The 25,271-nt window shown below is 46.9% G+C and overlaps 1 protein-coding gene across 2 annotated transcripts in view; it reads right to left on the bottom strand.

Annotated features, from left to right (window-relative positions):
• The window catches only part of SMIM35 (small integral membrane protein 35), a 138,043-nt gene that overhangs the window by 50,362 nt on the left and 62,410 nt on the right, over positions 1 to 25,271 (bottom strand). For both annotated transcript variants that reach the window (XM_069614457.1, XM_069614456.1), the window contains exons 2-3: positions 20,630 to 20,746; positions 18,027 to 18,060 (exon numbers count right to left, since the gene is read on the bottom strand). In XM_069614457.1, the coding sequence (XP_069470558.1) occupies positions 18,027 to 18,060; positions 20,630 to 20,738 (143 nt within the window). In that variant the 5' untranslated portion in view covers positions 20,739 to 20,746. The remainder of the gene's footprint in view (positions 1 to 18,026; positions 18,061 to 20,629; positions 20,747 to 25,271) is intronic.

Here is a 25,271-nt window from a genome sequence, read left to right as displayed (position 1 = left end):
ATCACAGCTGGAGTGCAGTGAGATATTAAACCTTAACATTGCAATCTCAACATAACTTCCATAAACTAAATAAACATTATAAAAGTTGCCTGATATTACACTATCACTCAAGGCAGTTCTCTGCCATACTTGGAGGGGCTCGAACCCGTGAACGTTCAGGTAGGAGCTACATGCGCTAGGTGATTGCACCGCAGAGCCTAGTAGGGAAGTGACTACAGAGCAAGGCATGTAATTACAATCAGAGTTATTTTTAACAATGACAGCCAAATCTGCATCATTTAAATTAAGGAGGCAATGTTAGTAATGCAAAGAATGTACTGTTGCACGCCACTGGCGAGTATGGAGGGGGAGGGGGTGGCCTTGATTGGTTTACACAATCCTACTTTATGCTTTTGGCTGTGTTCTGGTGTATACTTTTCTTATTTTGTGCTCTGGTGTATACTGTTCTTAATCTCACTTAAAATGGTCATTTATACATCCTATGTAGTGTTGACAAAACAGAGTGATTGTGATGTAACGAAGTTCTAATGAGAATATTTAGGCTTCACTGTAATGTTCTATTGGAGTCAGTTGGAGCCTGCCTCTAAAGGGGGTGCCTGCTGTCTACGTGTAATCTGAATAAAGTACTTATGAACTTGCTTTCTGCCTGGACCTCGAACTTAACATTGGCGACGAGGATGGCTGATAACTCACCGTGGCATTCTGTGTCTCCTGTGTGGTGGCGCCGCCCGGACCCCGGCTCTCCCTCCCTGGAAGACGGCAGGCAGGAGGCAGGCGTAGGGAGGTGAGCGCATATTGCTGTACTTGAGCGCATTTTGTTATACTTGGTGTGGCATCGCCGCTAGCAGCTGTTCGATCGGCTTTGGCGCCGCTGTGAGTGCTAATCTTTAGGAAGGGGCCCAGAGCCGCCGGAGAGCCTACGCGAGCCACATCCTGCGCGTGCCCCCAGGGCGGACGCCGGCGCGAGGTTCCTTGCAGCGCTGTGCTGCATTTGAGCTCCGGCGTGGAGCATAGCATTGAGGGAGACAGAGCGAGGACAGCACGAGCTCACAGTGAGCTTCCTTTTCCAGCGTGCACGTCCTGGCAACGTTGGGCTGCATTTGAGCTCCGGCCCGGAGTGCGGCATTAAGAAGGCTAACGCAAAACACAGCACGAGCACCCGAGCGAGCCCCCCCTTTTAACGCGTACCTTCAGACACGCGCTGCAGAGGGCGCGTGGATCTCCACGAACTCCGGTCCTCCCATTGTGACGTCGGTTGCCCAGCAACAGGTCTTCCACGCCTTGAAGGGAGGAAACAATGCAGGACTCGATCTACAGTCTGACCAAGCCCCGGATCTTCCATTGTGACACAGATACTACCTAGCAACAGTATCTTTTCACCCTGGGAGCAATTTACAGTCATGTGGTACGACAGGAGCCCATTGTGACAAGACAAGGTGGCACATTATGTTAATGGGAGCGTACAACAAATAAAAAAAAATTAAAAAAAATTAAAAAAAATCTATCTACTCTCTGTTGCTCTTTGACATATTAGGAAGATTATCAACAGCTCTTTTTTGGTGTGCCTGCTGCAGCTGTAAGATATGCCCACTTCCATTCCACCGCCTGTTCCCTTCCTGGGTGAACCGGGACGACCTCCAATTGCTTGGGATAGGTGGAGACACAGGTTTAAAAACTACCTGGTGGCCATGGGAGGGGAGAGATTTCCATCTGCACGTAAGAGAGCCTTACTCCTTCACAACCTTGGCATAGAAGGACGCAGGATTTATGATGGACTCTCTAGGAATCGTGCTCCAGATGCTGATGACATGGATGAATACATGTTTGCTCTCAACCAACTTCGTGATCACTTTGAACCAAAGAAGAATGTTAGTTTTGAGAGACACAAATTCTTTCAGAGGGTCCAAGAGAAGTCGGAGTCTGTAGAATCATACATTGCTTGCCTCAGATCCCTGAGTTACACTTGCGAGTTTGAACATTTAACGGATTCGCTAATCAGAGATCAGCTTGTTAGATGCACTAACAATGTGAGAGTCCAGGAGGAACTTCCTGCAAAAGATATGAAATTGGATGAGGCTGTAGAATTAGCCAGAAGCATCGAGTAAACATCTGAGTACATTAAAGAACTTAGGATTGACAAACCAAATCTTCCATCAACCTCTGTGTGTGTGGTTAATCAAAAGAAGAAAATTGGTTATTCCACAGTGAAGAGAGGAAGCGGTTATACAAAGAATATGTGTTCTCGTTGCGGCAGCTCAAGACATGGTGTGAATTATCCTTCATGCTCCGCCAAATATGCAGAATGTTTCAAGTGCAAGAATAAAGGGCATTTTGCTAAAGTCTGCAAGGGCAATGCTATCATTAGTATAGCGTTCAAACAATTGGATAATGGTGAAGATGACATTGGAAAGGGGTACAACATTCATGAAGTATCCTGTACACAAGAATTCACACCAAGGCACATTTTTGAAATTTCAGAGATGTCTGGGATGACCAAGGGTCCTGTGGATAAGTTTCAAGTTGATGGTATTGAGCTTGTAATGAAAGTAGATACTTGTTCCCCTTGGACTATCATTTCTCAAGACACGTTGATAAACATTTTGGGGAAGAGCAATGCTGTTGTTCGCCCATCCAATGTCAGGGTGTGTGGATATGCAGATTCCGATATAAAGATCCTGGGTGAATTTCTTGCCAAAATAACTTATAAGGAAAGGGACTGCCAGGCCATGCTCCTTGTGGCGGAAAAAGGGACCTCTCTCTTAGGCTGGGAGGAGCAGAGGAAGTTGGGTTTAAGGGTACAGGCTAGTGCACCAGATCCTGTCACCATTGCCGAGGTGGGGGATTCCTGGACCAGGGAATTTACACAAGTGTTTTCTGAGAGTCTAGAAAGGTTGAAAGAGTTTGAGCATCACATTAAGCTTAAGATCAATGCCCAACCGGTGGTACACAAGGTACGTCAAGTACCACTGAAAATGAGGGCACAACTCAAGGAGGAACTTAATAATTTGGTTGACAAAGGGGTGATTGAACCAGTTGTAGCTACTGAATGGTTGTCTCCGATTGTTCTGGTTACCAAGGCCAATGGTAAAATGAGGTTGTGTGTCGACCTACGCAGTCCCAATAAGAACATAGTGGTGGAGAGGCACCCGTTACCAAATATTTCAGAAGTTTTGTCCACACTAGGAGAACCTAAGTTATTTTCCATCATTGATCTCTCTGCTCCCTATCATCAGGTTCCACTGTCTAAGGAGTCCCAACATCTGACTGCATTCATCACTCCTGAGGGTGTTTTCAAGTATAACCGAATGCCTTTTGGTTTAGCCTCTGCGGCATCCGTATTTCAGAGAGTAATGGAGACAGTACTCAAGGGTCTTGAAAAAGTAACAGTGTTCCAAGATGACATTCTCATTTTTGCCAAGGATGGTCCTGAACATGATAGGATACTTAGATCAGTGTTGGTTAGGCTCAGGGATGCGGGTCTGACGGTACAAAGGGAGAAATGCAAGATTGCAGTCACGGAGGTGGACTACTTGGGGCATAAGATTTCTTGCAATGGTATTTCTCCCAGAAAATCGCTGGTTGACAGCATTGTGGGTGCTCCCCAACCCCTGGATAAGGAACAGTTACGCTCGTTCATGGGGTTGGCTGAGTACTATCACAAGTTTGTTGATGGGTTTTCTACCATGTAGTCTCCTTTGAGAGATCTATTAAAAAAGGGCACCAAATATGTGTGGTCGGAAGAATGTCAAACTGCATTTAGTAAGATTAAAGATAGCATTGTGAAAGCACCTTCATTAGGAGGGTTTGTTTGTGGTAGGCGAACTGTGCTGGCTGTAGACGCAAGCACATTAGGGCTTGGTGCCGCTCTCTTTCAGTATGATGGTAACATTGAACACATTATAGCTTTTGCCTCCCGACCACTGAGGGGAGCAGAAAGCAATTATTCCGTGGTGGAGAGAGAGGCCCTAGCTGTGTCATGGGCCGTGTCTCATTTCAAATTTTTCCTATGGGGCCAGTCGTTTGTTGTAAAAACAGATCATAAATTGCTGGTCCAGTTATTGGGCAGTGCAGAGTGGGCTAAAGGTTCACCCAGAATATCTCGGTGGATGATTGACTTGCTGGCATATGATTTTAGAATAGTGTACATTCCTGGGGGGAAGATGTGGTAGCTGATTGTCTTTCTAGACTGCCGGCACAGAATGAGAGTCTTAAGGTAGTGAGTGCGGAGTGTACTGTGGGCATTTGCGAACTTGTACACAATGCCATAAGCAAGGAGGAATGGGAATCTGCCGATGCTGATGATGAGGTCCTGGGGCAAGTGAAGCTGTGGACCAAAACAGGTTGGCCCAGGAAAGACCTTATTGAAAAGAAGTTTGATTCTTTTTATTGCATTAAAGAGGAGTTGAGCATATCAGGGGATGGATCTCAACTCAGAAAAGGTATGACGATTGTACCTCCCTGTGATGTCAGGCCCAGATTAGTGGACATAGCTCATCAAGGCCATTTAGGTATGGGGGGTACCAAAAGACATATCAGGCAATCCTTTTGGTGGCCAGGGATTGATGGTCAGGTAGAAAGGTGTGTGAGGAATTGTAAAGAATGTGAGAGAAGTGACAAAAGCAAGATGGTTAAAGAACCCCCCTTACGACCTGTCAGTGATCCGGGAGAGCCATGGAGAAAATTAGCAGTGGATTTAATAGGGCCTATACAGGAACTGGGAGAGGATTTTAAATATTTAATTGTCCTGGTGGATTATAACTCTAAATGGGTTGAGTGGAAAGCCACTAGAGAAGCAACTACTTCACAATTGATTCGATTTTTTGAGGAGGTGTTCTACAGGGAGGGATTCCCCTCAGAGCTTGTTTCAGATAATGGAATACAACTCTGTTCGGACAGAATGGTGGAGTTTTTCAACAGATTTGGTATTAAGCACTACAGGACAGCACTTTACCAGCCTAGAGCGAATGGTCTTGTTGAGAGAGCTAACAGATTCTTAAAGGGAGGATTACAATTAGCCATGGCTTCTGGTCTAAGGTGGCAGACAGTTCTCAGGGAGATGGTATGGAACTACTGCGTGACTCCACACTCTGTCACCGGCATTTCACCCTTCATATCTCTCAAGGGAAGACAACCCGGTACAAAGTTATGTCCGGGCTGGTTGGACTTAGCAAAGAGTGTACATGTAAACAGAGAAAAGATCATGGATCTCATCAGAGAGGCCCAAGATGAGTACAAAGGGAGGTTTGATACAAAAAGGGGTGTCAAGGTGATACCATGGTCAGTGGGGGACTGGGTCTATGTTAAAAATCCCAGGGTTTCTCCCAAGTGTATTGAGAGTAAATTCATTGGACCTAAGAAGATTGCTGTGATAGGAGGGAATGTTGTCATCATGGAGGGCGGAGAATGTTGGTCAATGGCCAAACTAAGTAAGTGCAATATGGTTGACGATGATGTCGGTGAGGGAGAGAGAGAAGAGCAGGTTTCTATTGAGCATGGAAAGGATGAACCTAGATTTGAACCAATTGAACCGAATGTGAGAACAGCGTTCAGTCACAACAGCAGTTTGAATGCAAACAGAGTAAAAAAAAAACCTGTCAGGTTAAATGATTATTACCTAGGTTAAATTGTAACAAATTAAAGGGAAGAGATGTGTTCTGGTGTATACTTTTCCTATTTTGTGCTCTGGTGTATACTGTTCCTATTCTCACTTAAAATGGTCATTTATACATTATATGTAGTGTTGACAAAACAGAGTGATTGTGATGTAACGAAGTTCTAATGAGAATGTTTAGGCTTCACTGTAATGTTTTATTGGAGTCAGTTGGAGCCTGCCTCTAAAGGGGGTGCCTGCTGTCTACGTGTAATCTGAATAAAGTACTTATGAACTTGCTTTCTGCCTGGACCTCGAACTTAACAGGCTGGTCCTGTTTTTTATTTTTAAAATCTGGTCATCCTAGCCAGGACTTGTATCAGTGATTCACGGAACTGTTTATATTTGTTGGCAGTGCCAGATCCATGGTTAAGCGGCCATTTTAGCACCATTCCAGGCCACGTGCCAACACTGTCCCTTTTAAAAATAGTAAAAGAAAACATTAAAAGCAGGCTGTGGCTGCCCCAAAGTGACAACCGGTTAGTTCAGCAAGACATAAACCGGAAATCACAGGCAGGACCAGAGGAGAGACCAGCTGGAGAGAGATAGACTAATTAGTTAATTATGTATAACACGCTTAATACTGGATACCAGTCTGTGAGCACAGGACCAGAATTCGACCATTGGTTGCTCTGCGTTGTCTTGCTTCCAAGACAATTGCGTTGCCCTGAGCTGTACTCCGGGTATTGCACGGACACAGAAGCACAGACAAAAACAATCACAGACAAGCATAGAGAAGCAGAACCATAAACAGGGATTCGTGGCCTGAGGAAGGCAGCTAGCCAGAGTTGCACTGACAGAGAAGCAAAGATATATACAATCACAGCCAGGCACAGAGAAGCACAGCCATAAACGGAGAAGCACAGCCAAACACAGAGAATCGCGGCCTGGCACGGAGGAGCACAGGCGGGCACAGAAGCACTGGCAGAGCAGCACAGCCATGAACAATCACAGCCAGACACAGAGAAGCACAGCCAAACACAGAGAATCGTGACCTGGCACAGAGGAGCACAGGCGGGCAGAGAAGCATTGGCAGAGAAGCACAGCTATGAACAATCACAGCCAGACACAGAGAAGCACAGCCAAACACAGAGAATCGTGACCTGGCACAGAGGAGCACAGGCGGGCAGAGAAGCACAGCTATGAACAATCACAGCCAGACACAGAGAAGCACAGCCAAACAGAGAGAATCGTGACCTGGCACAGAGGAGCACAGGCGGGCAGAGAAGCACTGGCACAGAAGCACAGCTATGAACAATCACAGCCAGACACAGAGAAGCACAGCCAAACACAGAGAATCGTGACCTGGCACAGAGGAGCACAGGCGGGCAGAGAAGCACTGACAGAGAAGCACAGCTATGAACAATCACAGCCAGACACAGAGAAGCACAGCCAAACACAGAGAATCGTGGCCTCACACAGAGGAAGGCAGCTAGACAGAGATGCACTGACAGAGAAGCACAGATATATACAATCACAGCCAGGCACAGAGAATCGGCCAGGCACAGAGAAGCACAGCCATAATAAACAGGGATTCGTGGCCTGACACAGAGGAAGGCAGCTAGACAGAGTTGCACTGACAGAGAAGCACATATATATACAATCACAGCCAGGCACAGAGAAGCACAGAGAAGCACAGCCATAAACAGGTAATTGTGGTCTGGCACAGAGGAAGGCAGCTAGACAGAAAAGCACAGATCAAGCACAGCCAGGCAAAGAGAAGCACAGCCAGGCAAAGAGAAGCACAGCCAAGCAAAGAGAAGCACGACCAAAAACAGAGAATTGTGACCTGGCGCAGAGGAGCACAGACAGGCAGAGAAGTAATGATATAAACAAATGATTGTGGCCTGACACAGAGGAAGGCAGCTAGATGCACCGACAGAGAAGCACAGTCAGGCACAGAGAAGCACAGCTAGGTACAGAGAAGCAGAGACATGAACATGGAATCGTTGCCTGGCACATAGGAGTACAGAAAGGCAGATAAGCAGTGACAGAGAAGCACAAAAAGGCAGAGAAGCATAGACACAAAGAAAAGATGGACACAGAGAAGCACAGCCAGGCACAGAGAAGCAGAGACATGGACATGGAATCATGGCCTGGCACATAGGAGCACAGAAAGGCAGATAAGCAGTGACAGAGAAATACAAAAAGGCAGAGAAGCACAGACACCAAGAAAAGATGGACACAGAGCAGCACAGCCAGAAAGAAAAGCTCTGGCGGAGAAGCAAATGCACAGAGAAGCAGAGATGAACACACAGAAGCACAGTCAAAAAGAGAAGTTCTGACAAAGAAGCACGGGCACAGAGAAGCACAGCCACAAGGATGCTTAGACACACACAAAGAAGCCTGGAAATATAGAAAGAAACATGGACAGCTAAAAGCATGAAAGCTGCACACTGCTAGGCAGTGTCCATTTCAAGTTAGATAACCCTTTTGATCTGCTGGAGTCCAGGGGTTCATCTCATTTACTCTATGGCCCAAAGCATTATCCTGGGGATCTCCCAATCCGATCGTCCTACGGGGGACTTCTGTTGGAAAGACCACTCTTGTATCAGCCTCAGGGGAAGATCATAGTGTAACCTGCGCCAATACTGTGGGATTCACAGCCCCTTCTGAACTCTGCCTTGTCCGTAACAGCATCCAGCATCTGCTCCAGGCTGCCAATCTTCAAAGCACTGCTGCTGTGTTACCTCTACAGGTAGCACACAAGAGCATATCTCTACCGTCCTGCACTGGCTGCCAGACATGAAAGCACTGGTGCTGGATTTCTTCTGCAGGTAGCACACAGGCGCATATTTCTCTGGTCCTGCACTGGTACCCAGATTTCAAAACACTACAACTGTGTTAATTCTCCAGGTAACACACAAGAGCATATCTCCCCGGTCCTGCAGGGTCTGTGAGCCTTCAAAGCACTGTAGGTGGATTGCCTCTCCAGGTACCACACAAGAGAACATCTCTCCGGTCCTGCACGGACTGCCATCCACTGAAGCTGTGTTGCTTCTCCAGGTAGCACACAAGAGCATATCTTTCCGGTCCTGTACTGGCTCCCAGACTTCAAAGCGCTGCTGCTGTGTTGCTTCTCCAGGTAGCACACAAGAACACATATCTCCAGCCCTGCACTGGCTTCCAGATTTTGACACACTTCTGCTGTATTGCTTCTCCAGGTAGCACACAAGAGCATATCACTATGGTCCTGCACTGGCTTCCAGACTTCGAAACATTGCTGCTGTGTTACTTCTACAGGTAGCACACACGAGCAGATCTCTCCAGTCCTGCACTGGCTGCCAGACATCAAAGCACTGCTGCTGGATTGCCTCTCCAGGTACCACACAAGAGAACATCTCTCCGGTCCTGCACTGACTGCCATCCACTGAAGCTGTGTTGCTTCTCCAGGTAGCACACAAGAACATATCTCAGGTCCTGCACTGGCTCCCAGACTTCAAAGCGCTGCTGCTGTGTTGCTTCTCCGGGTAGCACACAAGAGCACATATCTCCAGTCCTGCACTTTCTTCCAGAATTTGACACACTTCTGCTGTATTGTTTCTCCAGGTAGCAAACACGAGCATATCACTATGGTCCTTTACTGGCTGCCAATCTTCGAAACACTGCTGCTGTGTTACTTTTAAACACGAGCAGATCTCTCCAGTCCTGCACTGGCTGCCAGACATCAAAGCACTGCTGTTGGATTGCTTCTCCAAGTAGAACACAAGAGCATATCTATCCGATCCTGCACTGGCTGCCAGACATCAAAGCACTGCTGCTGGGATGCTTCTCCAAGTAGAACACAAGAGCATATCTATCCGATCCTGCGCTGGCTGCCAGACATCAAAGCACTGTAACTGGATTGCATCTCCAGGTACCACACAAGAGAACATCTCTTCGGTCCTGCACTGACTGCCATCCACTGAAGCTGTGTTGCTTCTCCAGGTAGCACACAAGAGCATATCTCTCAGGTCCTGCACTGGCTCCCAGACTTCAAAGCGCTGCTGATGTGTTGCTGCTCCGGGTAGCACACAAGAGCACATATCTCCAGTCCTGCACTTTCTTCCAGATTTTGACACACTTCTGCTGTATTGTTTCTCCAGGTAGCAAACACGAGCATATCACTATGGTCCTGCACTGGCTGCCAATCTTCGAAAGACTGCTGCTGTGTTACTTCTACAGGTAGCAAACACGAGCAGATCTCTCCAGTCCTGCACTGGCTGCCAGACATCAAAGCACTGCTGTTGGATTGCTTCTCCAAGTAGAACACAAGAGCATATATATCCGATCCTGCGCTGGCTGCCAGACATCAAAACACTGCTGCTGGATTGCTTCTTCAGGAGCACACAAGAGCATATCTCTCCGGTCCTGCACTGGCTGCCAGACCTCGAAACACTGCTGCTTTGTTGCTTGTACAGGTAGCACACAAAAGCATATCTCTTTGCTCCTCTACTGGCTGCCAGTCTTTGAAACACTGCTGTTGGATTGCTTCTTCAGGAGCACACAAGAGCACATCTCTCCAGTCCTGCACTGCCTGCCAAACATCAAAGCGCTCCTGCTGTGTTGTTTCTCTTAGGTAGCACACAGGAGCATATCACTATGTTCCTACACTGGCTGCCAGATATCAAAGAGCTGTTGCTGGATTGCTTTTCCAGCTAGCACACAAAGTACATCTCTACGGTCCTACACTGGCTGCCGGGCATCAAAGTTTTGCTGCTGGATTGCTTCTCCAGGTAACACACAAGAGAACATCTCTCCAGTCCTGCACTGCCTGCCAAACATCAAAGCGCTGCTGCTGTGTTGTTTCTCTTAGGTAGCACACAAGAGCATATCACTATGGTCCTACACTGGCTGCCAGACATCAAAGCGCTGTTGCTGGATTGCTTTTCCAGTTAGCGCACAAGAGTACATCGCTATGGTCCTATACTGGCTGCCAGACATCAAAGAGTTGCTGCTGGATTGCTTCTCCAGGTAGCACATCAGAACAATTCTCTATGTTCCTGTACTGGATGCCAGATTTCATTCATTCATTTTCATTCATTTTATTGAAATTATAGAGCGCCTTTCACCAAAAGCGCTGAACAAAGTCTATCAAAAGCAGTACAATCATGATAAAGGATAAACATAGGTAAAAACAGAAGAGGTGGGAGCCAGAGAATTAGGAGATGAAGGACGATAAGAAATTAGTTTTGAGGTTTGATTGAAAGATATGAAGAGATGAGACAGAACAAAGTGAGAGAGGAGGGGAGTTCCAGTTTTGGGCGCCAGGAGAGCAAAAGAACAGAAATGAGAAGATGCACAGGGAGGTTTGGGAACAGTTCGAAGAAATACGTTCTGTGATCTTCATGGGGCGAGATGGGAAGTAAAACGAGAGTAAAGTAGAGAGATAAAGGGGGCCAGACCATGAGCACATTTCAAAACAATCGAGAGAAAGGGGTAAAGAAGATGAGATTCAAAAGGGAGTAAGGAAATCGAAGGTAGGGAGGGTGCAATGGTAGACCGGGGGGTAAGGAAAGAGGAGACGAATAGAGGAATTATAAACCGAGCAAAGATGAAGAAGATGGGAGGCAGGAAGACCAAGCAATAGAGACAAGCAATAGTCAATATGGGAAAAGACAAGAGAAAAAAGAAGACTTTTCATGGCATGAAAAGAGAGATAGGGGCGAGCATGACAGATGTTGAAAAGTGCATAACGGCAAGAGCGGGCAATAGAGAAAATATGAAGAGAAAATGAGAGGGAAGGATCAAAGATAACACGCAGGTTCCGTGCAGAGATGGAGGAAAATAGAGAGGGGGAAGACTGGGAGAAACAGTAGAGGCAGGAAAGAACAGAACCTCGGTTTTAGATGGATTGAGATGTAGAAAATGAGATGATATCCAGTTTTTAACAGAAGAAAGACAATTTGAAACAGTAGAGTGGAGAGCAGAATCAAAGGATGAAATAGAGAAAAAGATCAGGGTGTCCTCGGCGTACTGATGAAAAGAAAGATGAAGGAGGAGATAAGAGTAGAAAGAGGAGCATTATAGTGAGAGAAGAGAAGAGGACCAAGTACGGAGCCTTGAGGGACACCATATAAAAGCGGGAGGGAAGGAGGAGAGTACCCAGGCCAAGTTACGGAGTAGGACCGTAGGGAGAGAGAGGAACAGAATCATTCAAGAGCAGGCCCTGAGATACCCATGGTAGAAAGGGCAGAAATAAGAAGAGAGCGATTAACAGTGTCAAACGCTGTGGACAAGTCAAGAAGAATAAGAACAGAGGAGAGTTTAGAGTAATGAGCTGATAGGAGAGGAGTTGAGACGTGTAGATGAGCAGTATCTGTAGAGTGAGAAGGGCGAAAGCAAGACTGAAGAGGGGGAGGAGAGAATGAGGATTCAGATAGCGTGTTACCTGTGCAAGCGTGTTACCTGTGCACAGACAGCCCGCTCACGAATTCTAGCAAAAAAGCGCAGAAGAGAAATAGGGCCGAAGTTAGCAGGAATAGATGAGTCAAGAGAAGGTTTTTTCAGAATGGGAAGAATAAGTGCACACTTAAAAGTGGCAGGAAAGAAAAAATAGCAAAAGAGGAGTTAAAAATGGAGCTAAGAGAAGGAAGAAGATGAGGATATACTTGAGGGAAGAGGATCAGAAAGAGAAGCAGTAGGGTGAGCACAAGCTAAAAGGGCAGCAGTATCAGAGTCAGCAAGAGAAGAGAATGATAAAGAATGTAGAGGTAGAAGAGGACAGGGAGGGAGGAAGGAGTAACAGAAGGGATGAAAGCTGAGCACAGGCTTGCTACTTTAAATGTGAAATAGTTTGCAAAGTCAGACAAAGAGACATACGAGAAAACAGATGGATCAGGTGCTTTCTGAGACAGAATATTGTGAAGAAGCTGATAGAGGCGACAAGGGTGGAGGGGTCACGAAAGTGTCAGCTCCGAAAAATACAATGTTTTAGCAGTAAGTAAAGCAGAGTCAAAGGAGAGGTGCAAAATTGAGAGCGTGACATGGTCAAGGGGGAAATGAGAATTTTCCACTGCCGTACGGCTTTACGCAAGCTGCAGTGAAGGCAGACAAGATCTGGAGAGAGCCAGTGCTGTGGAGTTTTACAAGTCAAATAAAAAGGGCTCAAAGGAAGAGTTGTGTCAAGCACAGACAGCACAGAAGAATGTAGAGTACTAGCAGGTGTATGAGGGGAGAAAGAAGAGAAAAGCAAGAATGATGGAAGAGAAGAGTGCAAAGTCGAAGGAAAAGATGGATAGTCGAATGAAGAAACATTACGGCGAGCAAAGATAGTCGAGGAAGAAGTAGGTAGATCAGGAGGGGAAACAGAGAAAAGAAGTAGTAAGTGATCAGAAGCGTAAAAGGGACAAGAAAACACATGAGAGGGGGGAGAAAGTGAGGAACAAAATGTAATCTGCAGGAACCAGAGTGATGATAAGGACGGGGAGAAGGGAAATGCAAATGGTAAGAGTTGGCGAGTGAAAACATCAAAGGGAATGATGAATTAGCAGAGGGGAGGTTGAAATTCTCAAGAAGAAAGAGAGGGGGAAAAGATGAGAGAAGGTGGGATACGAGAAGATCAAAATGCTCAAGAAACTCAGCAAGTGGACCGGGGGATGATAGACGTCAAGAAGACAGATAGGGAAAGGATTAGGAAAAGGGGGAAAAAGATCTTCAAAAGAAGGGAACTTGAAAGACTAGGAGGGGGACGTAGAAGAGTCCAGGAGTGGCCCCATTCCATGCCTATGTGGGCGAGGAGTATGGGAGAACGAGGTGGGAGGAGTATGAAGGGAGGGTGGTAATCCAGGTTTCAGTTAGACAGAGAAAATGAAAATTAGAGCGAAGAAATAAATCAAGAATAGAATGAGCTTTATTGCAAACTCAGCGAGCGCTCAGAAAACCAACATTTCAAAGCACTGCTGCTGGAGTGCTTCTCCTGGTAGCACACAGGAGCATATGTCTATAAGAGACGTCCATTATAGGGTAGATAAGCCTTACAGTGGGCGTGGCCTGCGACGTGTACGCAAGAAGATGCAGAGTTCAGAGTTGATTTCACATGCACTTTCATTTTCAGGCTGTGCAAAAAGCAATCTAAGCGCATTTTGGGCGTAAGTATGGAATTCAAATTAAGCATAGCAAGCCAGTGCAAATTAGCAACAGCAGTGTTCTAAAGTGTGTGGCAGTCTCTTTGGTGCCTGAGAGCTCCAGCTACTGCAGTGTGCATTTCTTGTGGCTCTTTCCCTTTTGCCCCAGGGTTGTCTCGGGAAGTCATATGCACCCTTGGTGGCTGCGGTATGGTGGTCACTCAGCCAATGAAAGATAGCGCCTGGGTGTTGATAATCACTTCTCTCCTTAAGACAAACGCCCAGGAACGGGTTTAGTCATCCTGCCCATCAATCATGAGAACATGTTGGCAAAGATGACTTATTTGCCTCCAAACGTGTTGTTTTTAGTTTTGACTGTTAGGCGGCGCTTAAGTGCTACCGATCAGTTGAAATATTTGCATTGGTGCATAAATAGGAGGGAGATCGAACGTGCGGAGGGACACACAGCATGTGGGTGTTGTTTGTGTATTTGCTCGCCCATGGCCATGCTAATTCCTATGGACTTTTGTACCCACTACCTGCCCCTCCCACTCCAACACACATTCTCTGAGGTTCTCTTTGAGCTTGCTTAATCAAGCAGTAACAACAATGTTGTGCAGTTTAGGGCCTGGCAGTGGATTTCTTATTTCTAGGCTATTTTATGAGAATTAATGGCTTAAGTACAGCTGTAAAAGCTCTACTGGTGTAATAAAAATATTTTAACCAAGTGTGACTTCAACCACTTCATTTATAAGTAGTATGTTTTCTCACATCTTGGGCATGCACAGAAATCCTGTTAAAAATGCGCAGCAATTTTGGCTTGTGTATAGGTTTTAGGCAGACAAATGTCCCATGCCTTCATAAAAAAGAAAACTTTGGCTTTGCCAATGCTTGTCTCATAGATACCATCTGTGATCTCGGGGCGGAGTGCAGAGGACATCAGGCGAGTGCAAAAGGCAGTCACGCTACCTGCACTGCATCCGCCCTATCAAAAAAGGGCAGGTGGTACATGCACAGCAGGGGGTGGACTGGGGGCCTGGTATTTACTGTGCCTTCGATTGCTTTAAGCACAAAATAATTAGCCTCGGACAAAGGCAAGCAGAGCAGGGACTGCAGAATGTGTAGATGATCAGATGTGAGATGGGCTTGTTGGCATGTAGAAAAGGGAATTCTGGAACCAAGATAAATAAAACCAGTCAACATATGGAAGTGTCAAAAACGGTATCCCTTTTCCCCGCTCGCGATCCCAAACAACCCTGCAGAGCCTTCACACACATCACCCTCAAAGATCTACCTGATTCTCCGGTGCCCCTAAAACCTACCTCACACAAGGATGACATCATTAAACAGTTATCAGGGTCTGCCCTTAACCCGCTCTACATAGTCAATGCCTCACTCAATCAGGGCATCACTCCATACACCTTACGAATAGGTTCACCCACTCCTCAAAAACCCAGTCTCGACCCAGACGACCATGCGAATTGCTGGCCGAGCACTAACATCTCATTCATTGGTAAAATCATTTATAAGGCTGTCAACCATCTCCACAATCAGATTATCCAATATGACCTGCTCTGTGACTAGCAACCTGGACTTGCACCCAGAGGCAGCACGAAAACTTCACTTTCCAGGTCAAATCTTCTCTGCCTATGCCCCAACACTATGGAATCTCTTCCCTGTCGTCATCAGACTCGCCCCACGCTCCTACAATTCAGAAAAGAACTCAAGATCCACCTCTTCAAGAAGTCTCTCCTCCTCAACACCTAGGCCATCATGCGGCACCACCTGACTTGCTAGACACCACCTGCCCCTCTCTTCATCGCCACCCGGTACAGTTGTACCCCCTCCTCTGCTCTCCTCTCTATCCTACCCCCTGCTGTATATATGTTCTGCTGTTACCACTGAAAAGAACTCTGTTATGCACCTCTAATGTTCCACACCTCTGTACAGTTTTGTTTGTGGATTGGGTCTCCATTCCACACACGGGTGTCGATTCCACACATTGAAGCAGACCGCTCCGTGTGTGGAATCGAGACCCGATCTACAACCGAAATAACAGGGTAAACAGGAACGTGAATTGCAAACGCGTCCAGAAATTAACAGTCACTCTGCCCATATAGACCGATTGAGACTTGAATAAGCAAGACAAGGGTGGGTGTGTAAGCAACGGAAAAAACCTCCCGCTTTGTGTGAGAGCACACAAAACAGTGCTGTCTGTGTGGCACTAAAGAAAGTGGTCAAACTGACAAATATCACTGAAACCGTTAGGCCTGATTGGACTTTTTGGAAGGAATAGACCACTGGATTGCTAAAAGGTCTTTCTCTCTCTTTTTTCCTTCCTCTGTTCAGAGGATGGAAAAACTGTTTGATTAACACTACAAAAAACCTCGATGCTGGTGTAACGTTGGGCTAAAATACAGAAAAAAGTCTTGGTTTCTTGACCAATGATACTCGTATACTGACGATTTTTTTTTCTCTTTTGTTAAACAAAGAAAATGAATAAAGTAGAACAGATTTCATTTGTGAAGCAGACGACACATGGCTTCATATAAATGACATGTGTCTTTTAGAATTCATGCAACTAGTGATTGGTAAGGATAAGTGATAGGGCTAGTTTTTCTTACCCTACCCCATCGCCCTAGATAAGCGGCCCACCTGCTCAACCTAGATTTAGCTCCCACATGAGGGTTTACCTTAGTTTTGTTGGAGGGCAGGCTAGGTAAGAGTTCAACGATGGGAATAGTGGATGGTCATCGTGGATTACACATTATTAAAAACACCAGGGCACAAACTCAACTGGCCTACAGACCGATTGTGATTATTTCCAGCCTCGCGAAGGGGCCTGCAAAGATTCTAGAGCCTTCTGGATAGAAATTGCGAGATGGGAAATGGACAACCCAAACTCGGACAAGGCAGTGGAACGCAGACCTAAGCAAGTGACTCTAAAAAGCAGCTCCTGTGTTATTACATTTCTGGAGCAAACGACTTTGCTGTTTTATTGTTTGGACTATAACATGACAGACGTGGAGTGAAACACTGGTATTCTGTATGTGTCGCCCTAAATAACTATTATAAACTGTATGGCTTTTTATCGGATTTTTCATAGAAAGTGTGCTTAAAATGCAACATTTTAATCCACAACCCTCCTCCACTTTGGGGTAGTTCAGGCTCCCTTGCTACGTTCAGTTGCACCCCCATCCTTATGGCCAATATCAACTCGCCTGTAATAAAAAAAATTAACCAGCTGCCACTGGGAAAGAGGACACCTCTATGGTGGGGCCTAGAATTCTCCCATTGAACCGATACTTTGCGTGTTGGCATGTAGATTACTCTGGGGTGGACGAAGTGAAAATATTGAACTCTCCCAATTAAGTGGGTTAATTCTAAAATGCTATGTATACATATATGTATTTGTATTTGCATTGTATTTATTTTGTTTATATAGCACTTTCATCCAAAGCGCTTTACATTAAAACAACAGAATACATAGAACAATATAACAGTAGAAGCAATTTGCAATCATGAATCGAACCAATAAAAACAGTAAGTAGAGCAATTAATCTGTGGGGGAAGGGGTGAGGAAGGAAGGAGGAGGGAAGAAACAGGAGGGGAATAGGGTGAAATGAGGGAGGATAAGGGGGAAGGAAGAGAGGATCATAGGGAAGGGTAGAGAATGAGAGGTGGGGAAGATTTCATGGCGGGGAATGGAGAAGGAGAGATTTCAGGGGAGAGCGGAAGGAGGAAAAGGTAGGTATGGAGCCGATTGAGAGAGGTAAGGCGTTCCAGTGCAGGGGGTCTAGGAGCTGAAAGGAGCGGAAACGGCAGGAAGAACATATGTAAACCCAGAGAACCTGTTCAACCTGTGTGCATATATTCAAATTCTGGCTTTCGCGATAGTAACACCTTCCGTGCTACTTCTATACAATCTACCTGTATTCTCCTTTATGCTCCTGACAATGAATCACATGCTTTGCCTAACTACTTTTATGTGTTTGCTACTTTTTACAGCAATCTTACTTTTACAGCATTAGGGTGAAGGATTCAGTGCCTGTACTATAAACAAAAATGTTGTGATGTAGCGGATATTAAAAGTCGCCACGCATGCCTCGGGCCATCCCAATGATGGAAGAACAGTGACTCAGGCATGGATGGGCTTTTCTTTCTTGAATCCAGTATCCAGTTAGATCATTTTTGCCGGAGTCTGGTAAAATGTGTCCAATTCGCACCTGTACCCTACCCACATACACAAACACTCCATACTCAAATATTTCCTCATTCTCACTCCCCGGACATGTTGTGTAGCCTATATTTATCCAGATCGATGTACTCACCGCAATTTTTCCAGGTTGGAGGCAAAGCTGGGCCCTGAGCAGAAGAGACAAAGAGAGAGAAAAAAAATAATTACATCAGAGCTCTGGGAGCATACATGCATCTCCTTACAGTCCCAGGGTGAGCATGGTCTAACTGCACCCCATGCGCCTTGGCAACATCCCACTTGTGTCCTCCTCCACCACACTTTTCCCCGCACCCTTTCATGTTGCCCTCTCATAGAACATCGTTTTTTTGTAACCCAACATCTTCTTCTACATCCGTTGTATGTTCCTAGTCTTTGTATAACAAGCACTGGAATCAGAAGGCTGGCGACAAACAGGTGTGTTCCATCCTGTATCGAAAATCCCCGAAAGTGCTGAGACTGACTCTGACACACGCTTGTCAGAGCAGGTGGTGGCAATGTTCGCCATCTTGGAAGAGTGCCACTAAAGATCTCCTCCACCCACCACATGGCCCAGAGGATGAATGCTAGTATTTCTCTAGAGTCATTTCCTACTACCCACCGCACTGTGTGCATGCAGCCCCTCCCCCCTCCACCAGAGGCTGATCTGCTGTGCACATGTCTAGGGGCTACGTGGATTCACCTCGCCCTGGAATTTGCTGGTGATTTCATGGATATGATTTGCTGCAGTCTGCCTTCATGAGCTTAGTATAACCTGCCCCACCCTCCATGTTCACCCGCAACACAAAATATGTCATGTGTTACAATGTTTGTGACTGTGACATATGTCCCGGTCGATAGCTCATGAGATAATCGCTCACCTCTGGTAGTGAGGCAATCCTAAAACTTTGTATGTTTGTACCCCCGGCAGACTATCTAAGCTGCGAGCCTTCCATGGTCGCCATACTGAGTACCATTACATTGCATAATAACAACAGCTGTTATTACAACACTTAGACGCAATGAGAATATAGCACGAAGCACTTTAAAAAAGCTGATATTGTATTATTTGAAGTTCATTTTCTCGAAACACTTGCTGACAGGTCCATAAACCTGAGACTAATGGTGGAACCATAGAACTCAGGGCTAGTGCCTAGGAACCGCCATGCTCAAAATGTTTGTACACTTGGTAAATATAAACGAAGAGTACTGTATTAACTTCACAGAGCTCTGGAGCTAGCAGTAACATCAGAAAAATGGCCAGCCATTTGGCCAAACTTCCTTAAGTTCAAGTTCTGAGAGACTTGGACAGATTACAATTGGGCTTGTCCAAGCAAGTACTTAGGTACTGCTAGGGATTGTTCCACACGAGTACTTATGTATTGGTAGAGCTTGACCCAAGCAATTACTTATGTGCTAGTATGCCGTGATTCAGGCAAGTACTGATGTACTGGTAGGGCTTGTCCCAAGCAGGCACTAATGTACCGGTAGGGCCTGGCCAAGCAAGTACTTATGTGATGGTTTGGACTGTCCCAAGCAAGCACTAATGCATTGCTAGGGCTTGTCCCATGCAAGTATTTATGCACTGCTAGGGCTTCTTCCAAGCAGCACTTATTTACTGGTAGGGCTTGATTGAGGTAAGTACTGATGCACTGGGAGGGCTTGTCCCTAGCAGGCACTAATACACTGGTAGGGCTTGCCAGAAGTAAGTATGTATGTACTTGTAGGGCTTGCCCCAACCAAGCACTAATGCAGTGGTACAGCTTGTCACAAGCAAGTGCTTATGCATTGGTAGAGTTTGCCCCAATCAAGTACATATGTACTGGGAGGCCTTGATTCAGGAAAGTACTGGTGCACTGGTAGGGCTTATACTAACAGGCACCAATGGACTGGTAGGGCTTCTCCCAAGCAAGTGCAACTGCATTGGTAGAACTTGTCCTAAGCAAATACGTGTGCACTGGTAGGGCTTGACCCAGGCAAGCAGTGATGCACTGGTAGGGCTTGACCCAGGCAAGCAGTGATGCACTGGTAGGGCGTGTTCCAAGCAATGATTGGTGTACTGCTAGGGCTTGCCCCAAGCATGTTTTGCTTCTAACAAGAATCTCTCCGTTCAAGGCCAGCCGTGGATCTGGACATTGATGCTTCTAGGATGCACATCCCATACTCAGAGCAGGTGGTTGGGTTCCAAACTATAATCCCTCTTATGCATCACACATGTTTAATCGCTGCAGTTCTAGGGAGGCCATGAGATTGCTAAGGATCACAGTCATAGCTGGCGTCTTCGAAGATTCTATGAGGCCATCGTCAAACAAATACCCTGAATTCAAGCCAACAAATGTCCCGAAAGAATATTTATTCTCTGAAGGACCCTTCATTGTCCTACCGGCTGAACTAGTTCATGGGAAGGAATTTGATCCTCGCCCTTCTGAAAAACAATGTGGTAGGCTAGGCCAGATGGTAAGGAGGCACTGACATCTCAAGGCCACCATAACTTTATATCTGTGAGTGAACTATTCCACTAGCCTGTACATCACAGGAAGCCTTCATAGAACTACAAGCCCCAGCGGGCCATGCAGTGTCCATTGACAATTGAAAAGCACTATGATCACATCGCAACGGTGTAGGGGTTTACATGGACTTTCCTCTAACCCATTGAAGATTACTCAGGACGCAGTGCTCTGCCCCCACCATGACCCAGTTACCTTATAAAGCAACACTCACTCTCAAAGCACTCTCCTCGTTTGCACCACTTGATCAGGATGTAGGCGACGATGGTCATCAATATCACCGAGAGTGTGATTCCAAGAATGAGTCCAAGCGGGCTGACCATGCTGCCACCTGAGGGGGGCAAGAAGCAGAGGGTTAGTCTCAGAACTGCAGGATGAGAGGTGCAGAACACACTCATGACCCACAACTTCCGGGAAAAGAGCCATGTTACTCATTTATAGGGGTTAGGGACAGCCACGCGGGCTGACCATGCTGCCACCTGAGGGGGCCAAGAAGCAGAGGGTTAGTCTCAAAACTGCAGGATGAGAGATGCAGAACACACTCATGACCCACAACTTCCGGGAAAAGAGCCATGTTACACTCACTCATTTATAGGGGTTAGGGACAGCCACGCGGGCTGACCATGCTGCCACCTGAGGGGGCCAAGAAGCAGAGGGCTAGTCTCAAAACTGCAGGATGAGAGGTGCAGAACACACTCATGACCCACAACTTCAGGGATAGGAGCCATGTAACACTCACTCATTTATAGGGGTTAGGGACAGCGACGCGGGCTGACCATGCTGCCACCTGAGGGGGGCAAGAAGCAGAGGGTTAGTCTCCAAACTGCAGGAGAGGTACACAACACACTCATGACCCACAACTTCCGGGATAAGAGCCATGCTACACTCACTCATTCATCGGGGACAGGAACAGCCGAGCGGGCTGACCATGCTGCCACCTGAGGGGGGGGCAAGTGTAGAGGGTTAGTATCCAAACTGCTGGAAAAGAGGTACAGAACACACTCATGACCCACAACCTCCGGGAAAAGAGCCATGTAACACTCGCTCATTTATAGGGAACAGGGACAGCCATGAGGGCTGACCATGCTGCCACCTGAGCGGGGAAAGGGCAAATGGTTAGTCTTCAAACTACAGGATGACCCACAACTTCCGTGATAAGAGCCATGTTACACTCGCTCATTCATCAGGGACAGGAACAGCCGAGTGGGCTGACCATGCTGCCACCTGAGGGGGGCAAGAAGAAGAGGCTTAGTCTTCAAACTGCTGGATGAGAGGTACAGAACACACTCATGACCCACAACTTCCGGGAAAAGAGCCATGTTACACTCGCTCATTTATAGGGGACAGGAACAGCCGAGCGGGCTGACCATGCTGCCACCTGAGGGGGGCAAGAAGAAGAGGCTTAGTCTTCAAACTGCAGGATGAGAGGTACAGAACACACTCATGACCCACAACCTCCGGGAAAAGAGCCATGTTACACTCGCTCATTTATAGGGGACAGGGGAGTCATGCGGCCTGACCATGCTGCCACCTGATAGGGGCTAAGGCCAAATGGTTAGTCTTCAAATCTGCTGGATGCGCCACAACTTCCGCAATAAGAGCCATGTTACACTCACTCATTCCTCAAGGATAATCTTCGTTTTCTACAAAGTTGTTCCCTCTATCTAGCATGGTAAATGAGTCGATTCTTTTGCATTTCTACTTTTAGAGAAAGAGGGTGGGTGCTTCTATAGGAACCTCTACAAAATTAGCGAAGAAGAGCAATCCCATAAAAGGGAGCAATATATTTGGGGGGTAGCAGATGGGGTGGCCGAGATGTCAGTGGAGGGAGTAGAAACACTGACACTGAAGTTGGGGCCGCCACAAGCTATGTTATGGGGGCCACCTGTTTACAGGAATGGATCAGGAGTCACAGGTATATACTAAGGGGGATTTAGCTGGGTGCAGTAAAACCCCAGACAGTGGCGACGTCCATGATATCTGAGGTTATCGATTTCCAATGGACGGACATTCACTAGCGTGAAGGTTCTGGGGCGGGGAAGGGGGGGTGCAAAGGGGAATGATCACAGAGAGGGTGAGTAGCACTTGAGTGAGAAGAGTTCGAAGGGGCAGCAGCAGGAGATGGAGTTGGCTAGATGGCGGGATTTAAGTCGAGGTCAATCATTTGAAGAGTGATCGATGGTACATAAGCAGGCAGCCTGCATGGTGGCCGCAGTGGGATGAGCTTAGAGACGGTGGAGTAGCCAAGTTCAGAGCTTTATTGTGACGAGCAAAGGAGTGGAGATGCAGGCCCAGGAAAAGGCTAGAGCAGTTTTTGGTAGAGTGTCAGAGCAGTTTTTTCTGGCGACCTCTAATGGCTGATAAAAGTCAACTGCACACTTCCTTGAATGGGGGCACCTCCCACTCTCTGCTTAGAGAAATGTCTGATCTGCAGAGTGTTTGAGCTAGAGGACTGAAGGACTCAGGCAGGGGGGTATTTGGGGAAAGACACTTGGATATAGCGAAACCTTGTGGAAACCTTGTGGATGATGCAGAGGGTCTTGAATTTGATCCTTGCAACCACCGGGAGCCAATGGAGAATTTTAAGGGCTGGGGAAATGCGGTCCCTGGGCTCGAGGCCGAGGATAAGTCTTGCACCCTGTTCTGGATTAATTGAAGCGGGCGGAGGGAGGAAAGAGGCAGATTAAGGAAGAGGCAGTAGTCCAGCCTAGAAAGACCAGAGCTCTGGAGACATTGAGCTTCGGGGGGGAAGGTGAGAAAAGGGAGAATGCTTCTGAGGTGGTGAAACTGAAAGTGGGCCTTTTTGTCAGCGATATGAGAAGAAAAGGTGAGAGAGCAGTCGGAGATGACACCAAGGTTTTGGCCTCACACGAGGGGAGCGGAGGGAGCCCAAGAAGAGTGGCTAGAGAGTAGGTGGAAAGGATGGGACAGCAATCCCAATGAGGAGGATCTCAGTCTTATTGGCATTAGGGCAGAGAACATTAGCAGCACACCATGACTGAACAGAAGTCAGACAATCGGGAATGAGGGAGGAAGGTGAAGAGGTAGAGGAGGGGAGCTGAAAAGGAGAGCTCTGTGTCATCAGCATAACACTGGAAATGAGGGGAGAAAGTGGAGAGTAAGTGGGACATAGGGGCAAGGTATATGTTGAAAAGCCATGGCGATAGGATAGAGCCCTGAGGGATGCCACAAGTAGAAAGTGCGGTGGAAGAGAGAAAAGGGCCCAGTTGCACTTGGGTGGGCAGATTAGAAAAGAAGGAGGGCAACCAATCCAGTTCCAGTCCGTAATGCCTAGAGTATCATGGAGCCAATTTGAGAATGCAATGATTTACTGTGTCAAAGGCAGAAGACAGAGCAAGGAGCATGAGAACGGAAGGGGAGTCAAGGTTTGAGAGTAAGTCATCACAGGTGTTCAGGGGAGTAGTTTCCGTGCCGCTGGCTGCTCTAAAGCAAGACTGGTAATAATGGAGACAGCCAGTAGAGTCAGGGTGGAGAATTGATTGGGAGATGACCAACTTCTCCAAGAGTTTAACCGAGAAGGACATAGTGAAGATAGGGTGATAGTTAGCCGGGCAGGAAGGGTCCGCAGATGAATTTTTTAGGAGGGGGTACACAAGGAAGTGCTTAAGAGAAGAAGGGAAGGAGCAGTGGCAAAAGAGTGGTTGGAGAACTCAGCCAAGGAGGAAGCAAGAGATGCAATATTGTCCTTGAGAGTTCGGGAGGAGAAGGGAAGCACCTGTTTGGAGGACACGTTCATAGAGCAAACTATTTTTGTGAACACATCCAGTGCTGTGGGTGAGAAGGGGGAAGAGTAGTGGGGAAGGAGAGAGGGGGGCCAAGGGAGGCCTGTGTGCGATGGAAAGGGGATGGAGTAGAGTAGAGTGAGGCAGAGGGCCTAGAAAGTAAGAGGAGAAGTGGAGACTGCAGTGGGATTGGCGAGTTCCTTGCAGATTTTGTAGAGTTCAGCCCTGTTGTTTGTGGCTCTGGAGATGGGGGCTTGGATGTGGGCCCTCTTCTTGGAGCTGATGGAGAATCTGTATTGCCTTTGGCCAGTTTGTCAGAGGATGTGCAAGAAGCCAACCACTTGCGTTCTGCGACTTTGCACTTGGGTTTGAGCGAGGATAAGTCAGAATCTGTTGTACTTGGAAGCAGGCTTCACATGCCACTCTCCCATGCACCCCGACCCTTCCTCCCATCCCTCCACATTACTATTTGGACCCACATTTCCACATTTTATTGTGGGAGAACCCCCAGATCTACTTACAGGAGTTGCCACTGGCCATACTGTAATATTGAGCCACTTTCAAAAACATTTCTGTGGCCACTTTTGGTTCCCAGTCCACCCCTGCCCACACGGGCGCATGTGCTCCTCCTGACTGGTGCAAAACGTGAGCATGTGTTCCCCAGATTTTCCAGGTATTTAAGGAGGTTCAAACTGGCTGTGCTGCACGTCGTGGTGATGAAAAGTTGGAGTTTGAAGTCACTGTTGAAGAGGAAGAGAGTTTGCAATCCTTGCGGAAAGTACAAGGAGATGGGGGACAGCCACCCAGGGACAGAAAGGGCCATGACACTTCAATCTCGAAGGAGCTGCCATTGGACGTTGTGCCAGGATCCATCATAGCAAGTCCCTATGGCTTAACATCTTAAAGTGCTTTGTGTTAACCCTTTCAATGCCTTCACAATGCATTATTGTGCCAGCTTTGAGGCCATTAAAAGTTCTCTTCATGGCATAATAATGATCTGCCTTAAATCCTGCCGTGTTTTAAAGATATTTCAGTCACCGACCCTGGCACATGGTGTACAAACAGCCGAGCAGAGAACGGGTTAAAGGTGGAGACAGAAAGATACTGCATTAA

Source organism: Ambystoma mexicanum, chromosome 9 (genome assembly GCF_040938575.1).
Source record: "Ambystoma mexicanum isolate Mex_15411 chromosome 9, UKY_AmexF1_1, whole genome shotgun sequence".
NCBI classification, from domain to species: Eukaryota; Metazoa; Chordata; class Amphibia; order Caudata; family Ambystomatidae; genus Ambystoma; species Ambystoma mexicanum.
Note: the sequence above shows the minus strand (reverse complement) of the source record. Positions and strands in the feature narration are given on the sequence as shown.